This window comes from Genypterus blacodes, unplaced genomic scaffold (genome assembly GCF_046128005.1).
Source record: "Genypterus blacodes isolate CSIRO-AG114 ecotype Tasmania unplaced genomic scaffold, CSIRO-AGI_Gbla_v1 ptg000012l_1, whole genome shotgun sequence".
NCBI lineage: Eukaryota > Metazoa > Chordata > Actinopteri > Ophidiiformes > Ophidiidae > Genypterus > Genypterus blacodes.
Window position 1 is genome coordinate 6062495 of NW_027466826.1, and position 18413 is coordinate 6080907.

At 41.5% G+C, this 18413-nt stretch overlaps 2 protein-coding genes across 2 annotated transcripts in view; one reads left to right on the plus strand and one right to left on the minus strand.

Moving 5' to 3' along the window:
• piezo1 (piezo type mechanosensitive ion channel component 1 (Er blood group)) overlaps positions 1-11464 on the plus strand; it is a 43485-nt gene extending 32021 nt beyond the window's left edge. The window contains exons 30-54 of the mRNA XM_076164091.1: positions 292-360; positions 462-562; positions 795-945; positions 1127-1195; positions 1365-1537; positions 1762-1865; positions 2376-2525; positions 2887-3145; positions 3274-3462; positions 3672-3893; positions 4609-4849; positions 5096-5240; positions 5367-5514; positions 5972-6124; positions 6253-6314; positions 6613-6771; positions 6924-7071; positions 7289-7477; positions 7632-7724; positions 7898-8070; positions 8224-8346; positions 8436-8515; positions 8723-8918; positions 9013-9154; positions 9570-11464. Of these exons, the coding sequence (XP_076020206.1) occupies positions 292-360; positions 462-562; positions 795-945; positions 1127-1195; positions 1365-1537; positions 1762-1865; positions 2376-2525; positions 2887-3145; positions 3274-3462; positions 3672-3893; positions 4609-4849; positions 5096-5240; positions 5367-5514; positions 5972-6124; positions 6253-6314; positions 6613-6771; positions 6924-7071; positions 7289-7477; positions 7632-7724; positions 7898-8070; positions 8224-8346; positions 8436-8515; positions 8723-8918; positions 9013-9154; positions 9570-9698 (3668 nt within the window). The 3' untranslated portion in view covers positions 9699-11464. The remainder of the gene's footprint in view (positions 1-291; positions 361-461; positions 563-794; positions 946-1126; positions 1196-1364; positions 1538-1761; positions 1866-2375; positions 2526-2886; positions 3146-3273; positions 3463-3671; positions 3894-4608; positions 4850-5095; positions 5241-5366; positions 5515-5971; positions 6125-6252; positions 6315-6612; positions 6772-6923; positions 7072-7288; positions 7478-7631; positions 7725-7897; positions 8071-8223; positions 8347-8435; positions 8516-8722; positions 8919-9012; positions 9155-9569) is intronic.
• A 1362-nt stretch (positions 11465-12826) lies between these two features.
• Positions 12827-17098, minus strand: cdk1 (cyclin dependent kinase 1). Its single transcript, XM_076166712.1, has 8 exons — positions 16983-17098; positions 16582-16624; positions 15832-15988; positions 14735-14858; positions 14452-14622; positions 14119-14282; positions 13817-13958; positions 12827-13519 (listed from the first exon to the last, which is right to left on the minus strand). The coding sequence occupies exons 2-8, from the start codon at positions 16616-16618 to the stop codon at positions 13403-13405; spliced, it is 912 nt and encodes a 303-aa protein (XP_076022827.1). The 5' UTR covers positions 16619-16624; positions 16983-17098; the 3' UTR covers positions 12827-13402.
• Between the last annotated feature and the right edge of the window lie 1315 nt (positions 17099-18413).

Here is an 18413-nt window from a genome sequence, read left to right on the forward strand (position 1 = left end):
GAGACCACCTAACGTTATCTCAGTGGGATCCTGATTGAACGGTGAAGCTATTTTCCAAAGGAGTTGGTCGTTCATCAGGCGGTGTTTTATATTTCAGCCAGACTTAGCTTGAACATAACTGGCTCTGTCCCATGTTAGCTGTGGAGCATAGGTTACCATGGTAACACGGCACAATCAGAAGTGAGGGAGGTTCATGAAATGGAAAAGTCAGACTATGGATGATGAAATGAAAATTGCTGTTATGTATAAACAAATCTTTTCTCTAAACAATCTTTTTCTTTGTTTTTTTAGAGCCTCAGAAAGACAAGAAGAAATCAAAGAAGAAGAAATGGCACCAGCCATGGATGGACCATGCCAGAGGTCTGACAAACAAACCCTTTTATTATCTGTGTTTACAGACAAAACAAAGCCAGTTAAAGGAATTCGGACATGGGGTTCTAAATGGTGTCTTGTCCCTGCAGTGCTTCACTCAGGAGAATACTACCTGTTTGAATCTGACAGCGAGGATGAAGAGGACATGCAGTCTGAAGAGCAGAAGCCTCAGAAACAGACTGCCTGTCAGGTTATACACACTCCTGTTTTTCCTGTTTAACTCAATGTTGTAAACACTGTGAATCTATTCTTGAAAAAACTGTTCTGAAAAACTGAATTTTCCATCAAGTTAGGACATGGGAATAGGTTTTCCATAGCCTGATCACATGAAAAATATTGATTTGATTTGTGCAAAAAATGTTATTCTGAGCCACATTTATTCAACTCGTCTTTGCTGATTGGTGGTCATGTTTGTCCCTCAGCTGGCGTACCAGGCGTGGGTGACGAGTGTGAAGACGGCTTTGGGAGAGCGGCAGAGACGGCAGAGACAACTGAGACAGCTGAGGATGGAGAGCAGGCTGGAGCAGACAGGAGGGAGAGAAGCTTCACAACAGGAAGTCTGCTCTGTGCCAGGTTATTACATTCCTGCACATCTTCACATCCCGGGACATTAAAATCACACTGCTGGGGTCTCAATATCCATTTACACACCATATACCTTACACATACATCCATTTAGTATTCAATCTTACCTCTGAAGTTGGTGGATCTGTGCCAATTTAGATAAACAACTGTGTATGTGTGTGTGTGTCAGGGTGTGCAGATGATGTCTTTGAGCAGCCTGTTACCCAGCAAGAAGAGGATGTTGAGGAAGAGGAGTCTGGTTTGTTGTAATTTCCTCATTGAAATAGTATATTAGATTATTTGATTTTCCTTCAAAGTTGCTCTTCTAATACTTGAAAGTGCAGCTAATAATGGTTTAGTTTAAAGTGTCTGTCTTGTTGTTTTTCCTTTATTGAGAAAGGTTTTTGATGATCTCTCTGTGTGTGTAGGTCATGGGGAGATGGTTCAGAGGATCTTGGACATTCTGCAGTTCTTGTGGGCCGTCATTCTGGCTGTGGTGGACGGACTGACTCAGTGGCTCAACCTGCTGACAAAACAGTACAGAGACACGTCTACTGTTCTGTGCAACGAACGCTACTTCATCATACACAAAATAGAACAGGTATGTAAGGCTGGTTGGATAATATTCCATGATCTCACATGATCTTACAATTGAATCACGATAATTGCAATGTAAACTTCTAATTCTAACTAAAGCATTGATATTTCATAATAAAAACGTCAATTAAATGCTTCTACTTGACTTACTACTTAACTTATTTAATACACACACACACTCTGAATCCCGTCCCTCTCTTCTTCTGCTCTCTCTGCGTGTGTGAGTAGCGCCACACAGCAGCGGAGGACACAGAATACAGTGAAGACAGCGAGACTCCCACACTGGAAACCTGTTTGGATGAGACAGATGCTGAAAACTCTACAAATTTCAAGTTAGTGTGTGTGTGTGTGTGTGTGTGTGTGTGTGTGTGTGTGTGTGTGTGTGGGTGTGTGTCTGTGTGTGTGTGTGTGTGTACCAACTAAAGACAGACTTTTACTCGCTAATTACTTTATTAATGAATTTAATATAGTCCTTCTTCTATTTGAGACAGAAATTATGATCTGTCTTGGCTGTGATTGTTATTTGATGTTCACTTTGACCTTTCCTCTGGTACACAACATAACAAAAACAAATGGCCAGACATTAGTAATGGATGCTCACTATCTCTGTCCTCTGCTGGCATAACGATCAGACCAAAATGTCAACTTTACACATCTTAGATATCTTATCATTTAATGGACAGATGTCATGAAAGTTGATAAATATATTGAGAATCTCAAGAGGATGAACCCTTTTGATTTGTGGCAAAAGTGCTGGTATTGATATGCTGTTAAAAAGAGAAGAATGCATTATTTACTGTTCTTAATAATCCTTAGATGTGTTTCTTTTCCTTCTGGATCAGCTGTCTGGAGGTGGGCAGTGCTGGTGTGTCAGACTGGCCGACCTCTCAGCCAAAACTCTACCTTGGTGCCATGTTGAGTGCAGAAGTGCCAGAACCATTCAAACAAAACCAGCGACATTCCAGAACAGCTAGCGAGCTCATGGGAGAGAGGTTGGAATTATTCTGTTAACACTGTGATCATTGATGGATGAATCCTTTTATTTGTTATTACATGGAGTGTGTTGATTGATATGAACCTGTGCATGTGCAGAAGAGTAGAGATCTGTTTCCTGTCACCATACAGTATATAGAACCTTAATCCTCAGGTGTTCATACCTCTGCTAAGGCCAAACAAGCCAAAATGTGCCTTGTTATTATGAGATATTTCCAGAATTAATCTAGATTTGAACAAAATTGCATTGAAGAAAATACTAGAAAACTAGAAAAAAGACAAAAATATAACTGAATACTTAAATACTAAATAAAAGTTGGCCTTTGTTGTGATGCATCTCTGTCGTCTCTCTGTCTGCAGGGGGTTCTTCATAGAGGAGCTGGAACAAAGCAGAGAGTTCTATGACAACCAGAGTCGGCTGCTGAAATTGATGTTTGCATTGTACAACCTGCTGGCAGCAAACTCTGAACTGGTGTGCTACTTCATCATTGTGTTTAACAACGTGGCGACTGCCTCTGTCATATCATTAGTCCTGCCCATACTGGTGTTTCTATGGGCTATGTTGTCTATTCCAAGACCCACCAAGAAATTCTGGATGACTGCTATTATCTACACAGAGGTATGTAAAGATACTGAAAATAGTTTACGCATTTGAAATGGGATGAAAGTTTCTGGCTGCAGAATTTCTCCATGAAAAACGATGAATTAATCATGTTCACAGTTTGTTGTTGCTTCCCTGCCCCACAGGCGATGGTTGTTCTGAAATACCTGTTCCAGTTTGGCTTCTTTCCCTGGAATAGCATTTATGAGATGACTCTGAATGAAGACAAGCCTTTCTTCCCGCCTCGCATCCTGGGCCTGGAAAAGACAGACAACTACATCAGATATGATCTCCTTCAGCTGCTGGCTCTGTTTTTCCACAGGTCACTACTCATGGTGAGGACACTTTGGTTTATAGCCCACAAAACTAAAAAGCTATGACAAATGTATTAATTTCCAAGAGCAGATTTCATCGCTGCTTTGTTTTCACAGATGTGATTTGCCAGGAATGTTTAATTAAAATGTGTGTGTGTGTGTGTGTGTGTGTGTGTGTGTGTGTGTGTGTATGTGTGTGTGTGTGTGTGTGTGTGTGTGTGTGTGTGCAGCGTTATGGCCTGTGGGATCACGAGGGCCCTCTGGAAGACCAGGGCCCACCAGAGAGCTGCAAAGATAAGGAGAGGACGAGAGTGGAGTTGGAGAATGATGGAAAAAGGAAAGCAGGAAGAGATAAGGAGGAGAAGGAGGAGGAGGAGGAAGAGGAGGGTCGAGTCGGTACACCATCCACCCTGGCAAACCTGGAAATGCCCAAACTAGATCTACCCCCAAAGGTTTGTGCACATATGTCCTGAGTGTGTACACGTATTTCTTTATCAAACTTTGTTTTGTCTTCACACATGGAAACCATTCACAGTCAGTATAGGTCCATTATTGTGCATTTGTACCTAAATTAAACCTCAACACAAAGGAAAACTTAAATCAAATGATAATAATAATAATTCTGCATATAAAACATATAATATGAATGCATAGAAGAGGAGGAAATTCATTCTTACACTTGTACTTGACTGTTTTTCAGACACAACCTCTGCTTGAGTGCTTTTTTATTTGAAACAGGCGACTTGCCACAGTTTGTTAAAACCTTTGGCACACTCATCCTCTTGCGGCTCTTGATAAATTCTTTTGGCACGCTGATGCTTTCTGTCTAGTGTAGTAGTAATTTCTCACTGATTAAATTGAAGAAAGTCTCTGGCTCCTCTTCGGCCCACACAAAACCCCCTACTCAGCAATAAAACACAGTATGTCGTGTCGTATAACCGCTAAATCACAAAGTCTGTTTCCATTATAGTTTTCGAATTACTCTCTTGTCGGCTTGCCACAAAATCCAAAATTTGAAACTTGCAGTACAATACAGGGGGCAGATCCAGAATCCAGATACAGATAGATCATGTCAATGCAGCGTGTAAATGAGGCCTTACTCAATTTACACCATTATCGTGCTGTTGAATATAACATTTGCTTAATTTGTTGTGTTTATCAATCCAGGATGAAGTGGAGAGCTGTGAACCAGGTACCAGCTCTGTTGCAGTCCCCCCAGAGCCCCTTGCAGCCGAAACAGCACCCACTGGGTCAAAGGAAGGGCTGAATGATGGGCTGGATCTGGATCCTGTGAACCTGGATCCTGAAGAGAGGGAAAGAGAAAACATGGAGTCGATTGAGGAACAAACAAAGAAGAGTAGCAGCCTCCGATTCCGCAAGAAGAAAACTAAACAACGGGGCAGCAAAGGTGTGTGGCGTGCTTCTGTGATAGCTGAGGAACATCTGCACCATGGGAGAGTTGTGAAAAATATCTGGAATGTAAAATAAGATGATAAGTGGTTGTCATAGCAATGTAAGATTCTGAAGATGACATGGTTGATCGTCAGCTTCAACCTCTCCTTTAACTTTGTGCGTTTTAATCCTTATTCCTGTTGAATACTGCTTCTGGTTAGTATCCACATGTTTTAACCCTTTGTGACTCTGTTGGTGACAGTGATAGTGGAGGCTGAGGCTGACGGTGCAGATCCCAATAATGAGAATGTGAAGAAGAAGAAGAAGCAGAGAGGCAGAAGGGCGGAAGCAGCCAGTAAGAGACTGATGCTTATTGGACACAAGGTGAAACAAATATCCATCTCTGGGTGAGTTTCAGTGTCACTATTTTTCACTATTTGCATGTCACAAAGTTGAGTGTTTGATGTAGTTCTCTATTTCATATCATTATAGTTTTGACACTGATCTCTCCTGTTCTCCCTCTTCCTTTGCAGAATTAATGCTGTTTACAAGCCAACTCAGAGTTTCTTCAGTGATATCCTTCATGCTGAGTACCGAGCTGCTACAGACGTCTATGCTCTGATGTTCCTCACTGATGTCATCGACTTCATCATCGTTGTCTTTGGATTTTGGGCTTTTGGGGTAAGCAATGAGTGAAGTGGGTGGATGGAAGAGGAATATCTGAATCCATTTAATTCAATTCAACTTTATTTATATAGCGCCAAATCACAACAAAGGTTATCTCAAGGCACTTTACATACAGCGCATTCAAAGAAACCTGTCTTTCACACAGGTTAAGATATTAGTGAGGCATCGTGAGAGAGAAGACATGTGATTGGATGACCAAGTTGGTTTGTGTATATAGAAAAAAGAAGGGGTCCGAGTACTTAACCTTGAGGTACCCCCTGTTGACAGGAAGTGCGATTTAGACACTTCCTCCTTCTCCCTCTCTAAGAGGGAGTCAAACTAGCTGAGAGCTGGCCTGACAGGCCAAGCTTAAAGAGTGTGAAGAGGAGGATTTCATGGTTGACTGTCAAAGGAAGCCATGTTTATTCCCTTAACATTGAAATTGCGCCTAACGTTTCGCTCCTTTCCTCAGAAACACAGTGCAGCAGCTGACATAGCCTCCAGCCTGTCAGACGACCAGGTTCCCGAGGCTTTCCTGGTGATGCTGCTCATCCAGTTCAGCACCATGATCATTGACAGAGCTTTGTACCTGCGGAAGGCCGTGCTGGGAAAGCTCATCTTCCAGGTCAGCTTCATTCCAGATTCACTTTGACTACACAATACTGAATAACAGCATTAGACAGGACCTGCATCAGGTTTTTATCATTGTTTATCCTCATATTGGAGCTGGATGTGGTTCTCATCACCCTGCAGATTATTCTGGTGTTTGGTATCCACCTGTGGATGTTCTTCGTCCTTCCTGCCGTCACTGAGAGGTGAACTTCACTCAGCAGCTTTTTTTCATTTTTTGGTATGATCAAGAGAGCCTTAAATAAGGGTCACTATGGAGACCAGGAGCCTAACCAATCAGCAACTATGTTCTCCTCCTTCACAGGCTGCATTGTGTTAATAAGGAGGGAAACTATTAAGCCTCAAATAGAATGAAATATCAAATGACACAAAAGCAAATAATTTAAGATATTGTCTGTGTGTGTGAACTGACCTCAGATTAATCTAACACGTGTTTTTCATTGAGATTTGCTGTCTAACTTGGATTGCCTCTGTCTTCATCAGGATGTTCAATCAGAACTTTGTGGCCCAGCTGTGGTACTTTGTGAAGTGCATTTACTTTGGCCTGTCAGCCTATCAGATCCGTTGTGGATACCCGACCCGTATCCTCGGCAACTTTCTGACCAAGAAATACAACCACCTCAATCTGTTTCTGTTCCAAGGGTATGGAGTTTGTTCCTGTTAATGCTTTCTGGTCAAACACAAATAAGACATTTGTTTAAGATATAAATTTAAAAACCCATAATGTCTTCAAGAGAACATGTAACATACTGTGTGCTCATGAATCATTTTACCCTCCATTTGTGTGTGTCTAGTTTTCGTCTGGTGCCGTTCCTGGTGGAGTTGCGAGCTGTGATGGACTGGGTTTGGACCGACACCACACTGTCTCTGTCCAACTGGATGTGTGTGGAGGACATTTATGCCAACATCTTCATCATCAAATGCAGCCGGGAAACAGAGAAGGTAGGAAAGCGTGTCGTGTCAATCAGCAATGTGTGACTAAGAGCTTGAATTAGGCCTGAGGTTTTGAGCTCAACCTGAACCTGTAACACAAAGGTGTTGTTCCGAGTCTGACTCAAGAATTAGCATGAAATGATTGTCTACTTTACAAAGGTTGCAGCTACTTTCAAAATAAATTCTTAACAAACCAGACTAATGCGATAACATTTGTTTCCCACAGAAATATCCGCAGCCTAAAGGGCAAAAGAAGAAGAAAATAGTGAAATATGGAATGGGTGGACTCATTATCTTCTTCCTCATCTGTATTATCTGGTTCCCCCTCCTCTTCATCTCATTGGTCAGATCAGTGGTAGGTGTGGTCAACCATCCCATCGACGTTACGGTTACCGTCAAGCTGGGAGGATACGAGGTACGCAACGTTTTAAATAGCAATTATGACAAAAACAGCATGAAATAGAACTCCCTGTTTGTTACATGTAGACCTGTGAAGTCTTCTAATCTTGACACTAGTCTACAAATCACCAGTTCTGATCTGACATGTGCGTATTTGTGTGTGTGTCCAGCCTCTGTTCACGATGAGCGTCCAGCAGCAGTCCATCCAGCCCTACATACAGGCAGAATATGACAAACTCACCACACATTTTGGAGACAATGCAGTGCGTATGGATTCCACTCTGTCCCTCTGTCTGTCAAACACATGACACTGACATGTTTTGTATTTGTGAAGTAAAGATTCTGCCATAAATCCTTATATTAAAATGATTACATGTGAGAGAACACAGGCAGAAAATAAAGCAATATGTGTGTGTTTGTGTGTGTGTGTGTGCAGGTAGCCATGCAGTTCATAACTCTGTACAGTTATGATGACATAGTGACAGCCATGATTGAAGGCAGCTCCGGTTCAGTGTGGAGGATCAGCCCCCCCAGCAGACAGGAAGTCATCAAGGAACTACTGGCAAGTCCCGTTGACTTGACGCTGCGTCTGGCCTGGAACTTCCAGAGGTGAAAGAGCGACATTCATCATACAAAATAAGATAATACCCACTACAAAATAAAATACACACACACAACCCTTTTTTGTATGTGGACATTGTTATTGTGGTGTAATGCTGACGCTGGTTGTGTCTCCTTGTCTGTGGATGTGTTCTGTCTCAGGGATCTGGGTAAAGGCGGGACAGTGGAACATTCATTTGACAAACACTCTATAGATCTGGAACCTGGGAGCTCAGTCCGAGCGGACTTAGCCTCCCTCCTGGTGGGGAATCGCACTGAGCCTGTGTAGGTTCATCCTGATGATTGTGTGTTTGGTTCCTTTTAATAGATGTTGGGTTGTGTGGTTTATAGATGGTTTGTGATTTCCTCCCCAGGCGTGTTCCTCATATGTTCCCCAACTACATACGTGCACCTAATGGAGCCGAAGCCAAGCCAGTCAATCAACTATATAAAGGTCAGAGGTCACTGAATTTCCGCGAAACCCACCCACCATTTTGCGGGACCACTTTGTTAAATAAAATAAAATAAAATAAAATAAAATAAAATAAAATAAAATAAAATAAAATAAAATAAAATAAAATAAAATTGTGTGGCAGAATTATGAAATAAATAAATAACTGAATCTAAGAAGAATGTCTGTTGCTTGTCTGTTGCCCTATAGATTCTGAAGACAGCTTCCTGGATATAACGTTGTCCCTAATGAGTGACAGGTCACAGAATGGCACTGGACACCAGGAGTGGTGGGACATTGCTATAGCAGACTGCGTCCCATCATCAGACTCATGTGGCGTCTTACCCATGGTCATATTTAATGACAAAGTCAGTCCACCCAGCCTGGGCTTCTTGGCTGGATATGGGTGAGGAACACACACACACACACAAGCAAAATGTGTCATGAAGTACACAAGATACAATTCTATATTCTTCTTTTCTGCTCCCCCTTCCCCTCAGGATCATGGGTCTGTATGTGTCTGTGGTGTTGGTCATTGGGAAGTTTGTGCGAGGCTTCTTCAGTGAAATCTCTCACTCCATCATGTTTGAGGAGCTGCCCTGTGTGGATCGCATCCTGAAGCTCTGCACAGACATTTTCCTGGTTAGTGTGGATCCATATAAATGAATACACACACACACACATATAACCACTCTCACACAGTGTACATTTCATTTTGTGCACCAAGTTGACCTCAGTCAGAGATACAATTAGATCTCTATTTTCTGTTGCATGGGGTGTTTGTCTGTATGGGAGTGAGTGACACAGACACATAGAGGTTAATGCTTTAGGAAGAGGCTCAGTGTTACTAGAGTGTGTCCATAAAGAGTGGATTTGATGAATAACACCCATTCAGATGTTGAAATATCCATAAAACTTTAGGAAAAGTCACAGAAATGTAGAAACCGTGCTAGTATAGAGACAAAGGGGTTTGTATGGAGATAGAGATGGATCATACATTTAAACATATTGAATGTTGCACAATTCCATCTTGAATCGCCATGTCTGCATGTTTCAGGTGCGTGAAACAGGAGAGCTGGAGCTTGAAGAGGAGCTTTACTCCAAACTGATCTTCCTGTACCGATCTCCAGAGACCATGATCAAATGGACTAGAGATATCCACAATCCAGAACAAGTCAGACACTAACTAACTCTCTGACTGACTTATTTATGTGTTTTAATATGTGGAACATGCAGCAGAACATGTCCAGAGGAAGGCAGTTATAAGACACTAATTCCCAGAGTGGACGTTCTCTGACAGCCAATGGGACACATTTCAAGTAGACGTGCACAAATGGAAGGAAATGTTGGATGTCTTCTCTCCAGCTCCCCCAAGAGCGACTGCAGCCCTCTGAGAGTGGTTTTGTCCAGCAGGCAGCGCTGATGTTACTTTGTCTCAACAGCTCACTGCGGTTCAAGCAAACGGTCTGGATTCTTCAGGGGAACCAGAGAGGAAAACACGCACAGTAAAGTGCAATAATGTGTTGCTTTGAAGTCCTCTGGCTGCCTGCAAACGTGAAACTTTTACATGTACAGGTCTAATACCAAACTACTGTATTAGTATGCTGTTTGGTTTTTACAATCTTTTAAAAAGTGGTTTAGGGGCATACAGGCTCGTAAACGTGACGTAATGTTTTCACCTGCATCTGTTGGTTTATCAGCAGAATTACTTCAAATCTTGTGAATGAATTTTGATCAAACTTGGATTGAAGGGGTCACGGTCCAGAGATGAACACACTACATTTTATGGGGCAGATCCAGGAGTGTTGACTGATTCCTGAAGCCCCCAATATGCTTCGTAAGAAGTTTAACTTTCAGGGTAAAAAGATGTCATCAGATGTCGCAGACGCAATGATTCAGGCTCTTCTGGTGGCCTCTAAGGAGACGCTCTGTCTTTTGTAATTCCGATACCTGGTCCTGGCTGTGATTGGTCCAAATATCACACGACTGGTTCCCATTGGCTCCTCTTTGGTGATGCAATAAATCGTGATATTTTGATCACAGCCAGGAGAAGAAGAAGAAAAAGGACAGACAAACGTACTTAAGGACTTAATTGCATGCAGTTCTCACCAGCTCGTCCTGTCACGGTTCTGTCTTGCATCTTTTGGACCATATTGGGGTCTTAAACATTGGGAGATGTAAAGGTCGGAGGCGTTTTGTCAGCTCAGATTTTCAAAAGCACTACACCAGTCTGAATGAAAACAAAAGCTCATACCTCTGCTAAGGCTGAACAAGTGAGTTTTTCCTCTACTTAACTTGTCCATTTAAGATGTTTTTTGGATCTGGGCAAAGTTGCACCTTTTGATATTTTGTCATAAGTTATTGTGTTGGGGTGTAAAGCACACTTTTACATGTTTGTTGGCAATAGCAAAGCATCTTTCAAAAATGTTTTAATTTCATAAAATGAATGATTTGATGAGTCTCTCAGTGATAGATTTGAATTTAATAATTAAATCTGCACCAGAAATAAATCTTTAGTTGATATTTGCTGTTTTTATTTCCCCTAAACGATCATTTCACTGTGGCCTTTGTGGATTTTGTTTGACAGTTTGAATGTTTACTGTTTTCTCGAAGCAAATGCTGGAAAGTTGCACTTACAGTCTGTCTGATTTTTCCCTTCACATCACGATGCTGATCTGACTGTGCTAACCTTTGTGTGAAAGGCTTTTACTCTTTGCAATGATCAAAACGCTAATGATGCGTGAATGTCTTAATGTGACATTTGTCCCGAATTGATTTCACAGTTTAAGATGGAAATCTTTGTCATGATATATTTTCATAATGTGGTTTCACAGGCACAGGAACTAAAACAGTCTTAACTTTAATCTCCGTTTAGACCTCGCATTCAAATGTGATGTGTGTGTGGATGTGTTTTCTGTACATCGATATCAGAAAGCAAGCCTTACATTTACGCATTGCATTAAAAAGTGTTCACAAACTTAATTTCTTTGCTGAATATGTTCATTGAAGCAAACATCTGGTAAGATACAGTATGTTGAAATGACAAGACAATGTAACTGTGTGTAGACTCACATGCCAGTGTTGCTAGTAGGATGATCTCATAGGCGCAGTTTTATAAGTGACATCATTCCACCATTCCAGCAGTTGCAAAACACTTCATGGGCTGCGGCACAAGAAGAAAGCGGGGAGACACGGGGGAAACTCAACAAAAGAAATGGGTGAGAAATCCCACACCTCTATTCTGCCTGTAATAAACACATACATGAGATCTATTATTTAGTGTAATAGTCATAAACTTCATTTTCTGCTGCATTGTGGAGTTCAATAGGCAGTAATAGTCGTTAAGAGGTTTGTTCATCCATTATTAAAGCAAACAGCTTGTGTTTGTGGACTGTGGCTGTCCACTTCCCAGGTGCAGGTGTCTATTTATTGTTATCATTATGCCTGGTAAAAGAGCGAATGGAACAACAGCACTGTTTACCTCCTACTGGAAAATTGGGGGCATTCATGGAGGAATGAAGGACCTCTCTTACAGAAACACTTCTAAAATATTTACCAAGCCAGCAGCGGTCAACTTCCCATTTGCTTTTCATTTCACAAACCCACACCAACTCCAATCACAAATCAGGTTGTAATTTACATTCCATTACAAAAATGTTGTTTGTTATGCCATCAATGAAAACCTTCATGCTGCTGGCTCTCTGCCCCCTGGAGGACAGAAGAGAGCTCATGTTGCTTATGTTAAAATTTTTTTGGAAGTGATTGAGTTCAAATATCTTGTAGCTATACTTTCGATCTGTAAGAATGGGACTGCAGGAGTTTAACTATTACTATTAGTCTGAATGTTCCCTCTTTAGATGAGATTATTACTGAGATTTAAAATCATCCAATGAAATATAGTATAAACATGCTATTGCTCACTATAAGAGTTGATTGAGAGAACATTGAGAGAACAAGTAATGAATGTGTGACTTGTGTCTAGATCTTATAACAGTGTACAGCAAATCAGAGTAGAGTATTCTAGACAAAGGTTTACAACAAAGAGTAATGAATCCTGCTCGCACGGTTCCTCTTCAAGTAACAACCCTGTAGGAGGAAGAGGTGCAGATGACTTTTTCGTTTAGGAGCATAACTCGTATATTAGCTGGCAAGATACTTAATTTGTGTTTAGCTATTTTAATTAATTTTTATAAGGCATCCGGTGGGTTACATTAAATGGGTTCTTTGCAGGAATTGTCCAATCTGTTAGTTTCATTAGAATAGGTTCCCATCTGAGTGATCCTGCTGACAAACAGACCAACACTGACATAAACAAATATTTGAAAAAAAATTTAAGGATATTGTAACAACTGTGCAAGAAATAAATATGTCATCTGTTGATGAACGTCAATCATAATCAATAACAGCTGATCGGAGGGGAGGCAACAGAGTATTGTGGGGAATAAAAAATTCAGTGCATTGCAGTGTTAACGTGTCACTAGATGGCGCAGTCGAGTGATATCCTGTAGGAACGCCATCATGAAGGACAGATAGAGGCCCTTTTAGTGAACCATTGTCTTCAGCATGTCTCACCCCTGCTCATTGCACAAACCCCTGGGAGTACGAGACTAATAAATCTCATTTTACTCAAATCAATATAACCTTTGTGTTTAATACACCTGAGGTTCAATCCTGATTAGGTAATTGTTAAAAAGAAAAATCAGGATTACTCTGAAAAGAAAAGTGACACAAAACCTGAAATAAAATTTGCACTTTGTGTTGAAAACAAAACATTCATGTCAAAAAGTGCAGCTTTATTGAGAAGACAAACGTTGCTTGGGAGTTGTAAAAGAAGTTTCACACAGAAGTATTTACAGTATAATAATAGTTATGTGTTTTTCTGTATGCTGTTTATATTTTGGTGATGCTTGCAGCAGGCAGCGTGGCTTTATCCAGGTCGTCAAAGTAAGGATGGCTCATGGCCTGACGCGCCGAAATCCTCTTGGGAGGGTTGTAGGTCAACATTTTCTGTGGCAAAAGAAGAAGAAGTTCTGTGTGGCCTCAGGGCTAAACATCAGGCAACACGACGCTTCGACAACACTTTCAACAATGAAACTTTATAACTCAAAATATGCTGTTGACTGTGCTGAAGCCGTAACGCATCAAACATGCTTGCAAATGTCTGGACATCTACGTCTCCAGTCAGCTGGGTCAGGACACGTCTGAGTCTCTAGGGTCACATGAGACCAGTAAAGTCTCCATAATAAATCACCCCGTGTGTGTGTGTGTGATGAATAGTCTCACTTAAAGTCAGATTGTTCTTACCGCCATTAGGTCCAGGCCATTCTTATCCAGGTTTTTCACAAATGAGGACAGGTTGCCAACCTTCCATTTTGGGAAGCTGTTCTTGTAGTCGGGTAGGCTCTCCACTTCAGGCCACACGTCGTTGTTTGGGGTTCCTAGAGTCCTGAGAACAGAGAGAGAGAAAGAAGATACTCGTTAAACGGTGCCAACTAACCCACACTAGAAAACCGCAGGTCCTGCACGATGGGTCTTTATGTGCGTCGTCTAACTTCACAATTTGTGTTGAATGTGATCATTAACGCCTGTGAGTGAATCTCCTGTACCTGAAGATCCTGAACAGCTGGTCTATCTCTGAATCCCCATGGAACAGAGGCCTCTTGGTTGCCAGTTCAGCAAAGATTGTCCCGATGCTCCACACGTCCACAGGGGTGGAATATCGGGGCGAGCCCAGCAGGACCTCTGGAGCCCGGTACCACAGAGTCACAACCTGCAGACACACAACACCTTCGGTCAAATCTATGCTCCTCATCAACCCAGCAGCTGAATCTGGATGAAGCCTGTTTCTTATTGGTTAGTATGAGCTGATGTCAGTCTGTGTCTCAGGCCAGGTTTAGACTTGATCTGAACACTAAACAGGTAGTTGGGTGGGTCGTCACCTCGTGGGTGTAGACCCTGACTGGAACGCCAAAGGCCCGGGCCAAGCCGAAGTCAGCCAGTTTGATGACCCCTTTGTTGTCGATCAGGAGGTTCTGGGGTTTCAGGTCCCGGTGGAGAACTCGGCGACAGTGACAGAACTGGATACCCTCCAAGATCTGGTACAGGTAACTCTGGTGGGACAGTCAACACAGAAGGTTTAGGATCATCTCAAGTCACTTCCCGCCCCTGGAATTCAACTGTTACGTGTCGCGAACCGTTCCAAAATGAATTACAAGCCGTTACCTTGACCAGTGCAGGCTCCATGTATTGGCCATCAGGGATCGAGTCCAGGTATTTCTTCAGGTCCATGGACAGGAACTCAAATATGAGATAAAGCCGCGATTCCTGCATCAGGACATCCAGGAGTCTGGGGGACACACAAACCAGCACAACGACTCGTTTAGACAGTGTGTGTCACAACGAGACGGGCATCATCCAGACGTCTTCATAGAAAACAGAACGCAACTGGCAGCTCACCTGCACGTGTTCATAGTATCTACTGTGATCTATCCATCTATCCAATTTCATGAGCCGTGCAAAATGAAGTCTTTTTTGCATGTGTTTGTATACACACACACACACACACACACTCACATAAAGGGTGTGGTGGAAAAGAAATGGAAGACATAAGCTTGAATAGCATGTCGACAATACCAGAGACTGGAAACTGCAAAGCCCGTATGACATCACATGGAGACGGCAGCATGGATTAGAATCGAAGTGCATTCACTGCATGTGATGCATAAGTCCTAAGGTGTGTATGTGTGTGTGTAAGACGTATTCTGATCGTCCTTGGTGTGTCATGCAAAGAGGACTTCTCAGGTTCACGCCCCAGGATTCATTCTGACTGGGAGCCTTTGCTCCGGCTTCTCCTGTTACTTCCAAGTCACCATTTCTTAATGTGTTTCTTACTTTCCCTCTCCAGGGAATTCTGAGATGGTTTGCTGGGAATGGTGGGAAGAAGAGGTGTGTGTGTGTGTGTGTGGTCATTCAGTTTAAGGTTACACATAGATCCATTTTCCTAAAGTGAGACGATCTGAAATGTACCCAGAGGTGGAGGATAAATATGAGAGATGTTTGTATCTACGTTGTCATCTAAACAACATGTTTTTCCTTATACTGTCTTCAATGTAATGCCCTCACAAGAAGGTTAAAAAAAAGTATATTGAGTCGTATTAACTTAACTCAATAAAGTAAACCGTAGATTAGGGGGAATTCCAGGTGTTTGAAAGTTCTGTACTCACATCCAACCATCTACAACCACCCAGATTTTAAGATTATAACACTTAAAAGTCCCATTTTGTCAGACAGGTAGACTTGCTGCTCTACAGTAAACATACCGTACTACGTTGGGATGCTGCAGCTCCTTCAGCAGTGAGATCTCTCTGACTGCAGTGCTGGGAACACCCTCTTCCTCGCTCTCTAGGCGGATCTTCTTCATGGCCACAACCTGGCCCGTGGCCTTGTGTCTGCCCTTATACACCACCCCATAGGTACCTGGGAGAAAATACATCAACCCCAAGCCACTGTCAATCATTTTGCATGTATGGACACTACATAAAAAATGATTAGTGAGTAGAATATACAGTATAGTTGACCTGCAATCACATGTTACTGTTCATAAACATTGTCTGCATCACTGGAGAACAAAGTCCATCTGCTATCAATGTGACTTAGATTCAACTCAAACCATGAGCTAAGGAAAAACTGGAAGAAAAACACTCTTGCAGCCTCTAATTCTGATTTTTTTTATTATGTTTCCTTTTCTGACTCATTCTCAAAGTAAGCCACCATTTAAAGCAGCTCAGTTATCTTTGCCTCTGCCCAGAGAGTAAACATGAAAACGAGCCTTTTGTGTCTGTAGAGCATTTGGATTGAAGAAATAATCTCCACTGTCAACTTCTGATTACAATTGTTTAGTGTTTACATGATGTTTTGGAGGGAAGGATGGCCTAAATGGCGATAGAACTAAGGTTTTAATGTGATTATTAATCGGTGGACGGTTTAAGAAGCTGCTTAAATGTGCTTTAAAAACAAACAAACAACACAATTTCCAAAAACTCGATGTAGGAGAGAACAGAAACACCAACCTTCTCCAACCTTCTCTATCCTCAGGTAGTCGTCCATTTTCCCCTGCAGACAAAAACATGTTATGTCAAGACTCAGGCCGGGTAACCATTACTGCTAACGTAAATTCGGTCAATGACTCATATGACTCCTGCGACATTTTAGCTTATCTCGTAGCTCAGGCGGAACATTTGCGTTAATTGAGTGTAAGATTGCGTTCGAAAGCGTATAGACGCTTAAATTAACCGAATAAGTGCAATAGTCTTGTTGTTTTTTCGATGGTACCGTCTCCGTATTGTCTTTTCTAACGGGCTAACGTCCTCTTCTCGGCTTCCTGCTGACAGCCACTGATTTCGGTTCAATCTTTAAATGTGTACAAAACAGCTAAATGATAGTTATTAATGGATGTAAGACTAAAACTTACGTGTATTTACGTGTGTGTAGCTGTTTGTCCTCGGAGCTCTGTGCGCGCACACACCGCTGCTAGGCTGGAGTCTTCAGCTGCAGCAGTTTGAATCGACCGCACTACAGCAAGTTCAAAAGCGACCAATGGGATAACGCGATATATTTGAAAAGCACCAATCCCGGAAGACAAAACTGTCACGTGGATAGAGCGGGATACCGGGCGCCATGGTGCTTTAAGGGAGTAATTCCAGAGCCGTGTCTCCCAGGCAACTCTTGTTTTCATAAACTTAGACTAAAACTATTCCGTTACCTATCAGAGACAAACAAAACACAACATATAACATTCACAAACAAATATTGCCAAGATGAAGACTTTAGGCTGTGTGGAACCTGAATAAATTCTGGGTCAGGAAGTATCTGTCTCCGAGTCATTGCTCTGGGTATTAAAGTCCACGCCTTAACACTCTTCAGCTGTTTTTCCTCATAGTTTCACGTTGCTTGAGGGTCAAAGGCAGAAAACAGGCGATGAAAATCTAGTTTAGTCTGAAGTAAGGAAGCAAAACAGTTTTAAAAACATTACAGTACTTTTATTTGTAGCTTCCTCAAATTTATTTTTATTTCTATTTTTATTGTTATTATATTTTTTATTGTTTATTTTTTATTTATTTTTTTAACATGATTTACTCTTTTTATTGCAAACAATTACTTTTGCATCTCAACTTAAACAAAATGTATAACGTTACTCAATTACTTTTGTCGAAACAGATTCGTTACTTGGTACAAAATAATTTCTCAAATAGGTTGGAATGTGGGCACTGAACAGTTTTGCACACAAGGGAGCAATCGAGAGCCCTGCTGCTCTATAAACATGGTAGGATGACATGATGATGTTGTGCAGTGCCTTCAGTTCCTTTAAGATATACTGTCTGACTGCATCATGTTCTTACAGTAGTTTGTGTTGAGAACATCAACATAATCATCTCTTAAATAATGAAGAAAAAGCTTTATTGAAGTGATTTGTAAAACTTCTTCCTTCATCTACACAAGCTCTGTATTATGTCTTGAAATAGGCTAAGAATACTGATTGTGTTATTCTGAAGACTGCATCACGAGGTGTATTAAAATGAATAATTCAAATATTATGTCATATCCTTTTTGATTGAACAAAACGTTTCATGTTATTTGAGGGGGTTGACAGAAAATAAATGTTTTATTATCAGTGTTGTAATGCAGCTCGGACTAGGCAGCATTATTCATTAGTAGTGTATTCAAGGACACATTAAGACAAGGTGAATCTGGTGGTTTATTGTCTTAATAGCTGATCATTGGCAGTCTGGTCTCATTTACACCTCACATTAAGTTGTAATCTGTATCCAGACATGTTGAAATACAGTCTGTATAGCTGGATCACATTTATCCCTCATCCTTTCATTCGTTCTCATCTATAAGG

Bases quoted from the DNA above. Each gene is read 5' to 3' on its own strand.
- cdk1 (XM_076166712.1), bottom strand. From the start codon at position 16,618: ATGGACGACTACCTGAGGATAGAGAAGGTTGGAGAAG. The intron at 14,623-14,734 runs GTAACGGCTTGT...CTGTCCCACCAG, and splicing joins TGGAGCCTGCACTGGTCAAG to AGTTACCTGTACCAGATCTT. The intron at 13,959-14,118 runs GTACAGGAGATT...CTCTGTTCTCAG, and splicing joins CAGCTGTTCAGGATCTTCAG to GACTCTAGGAACCCCAAACA.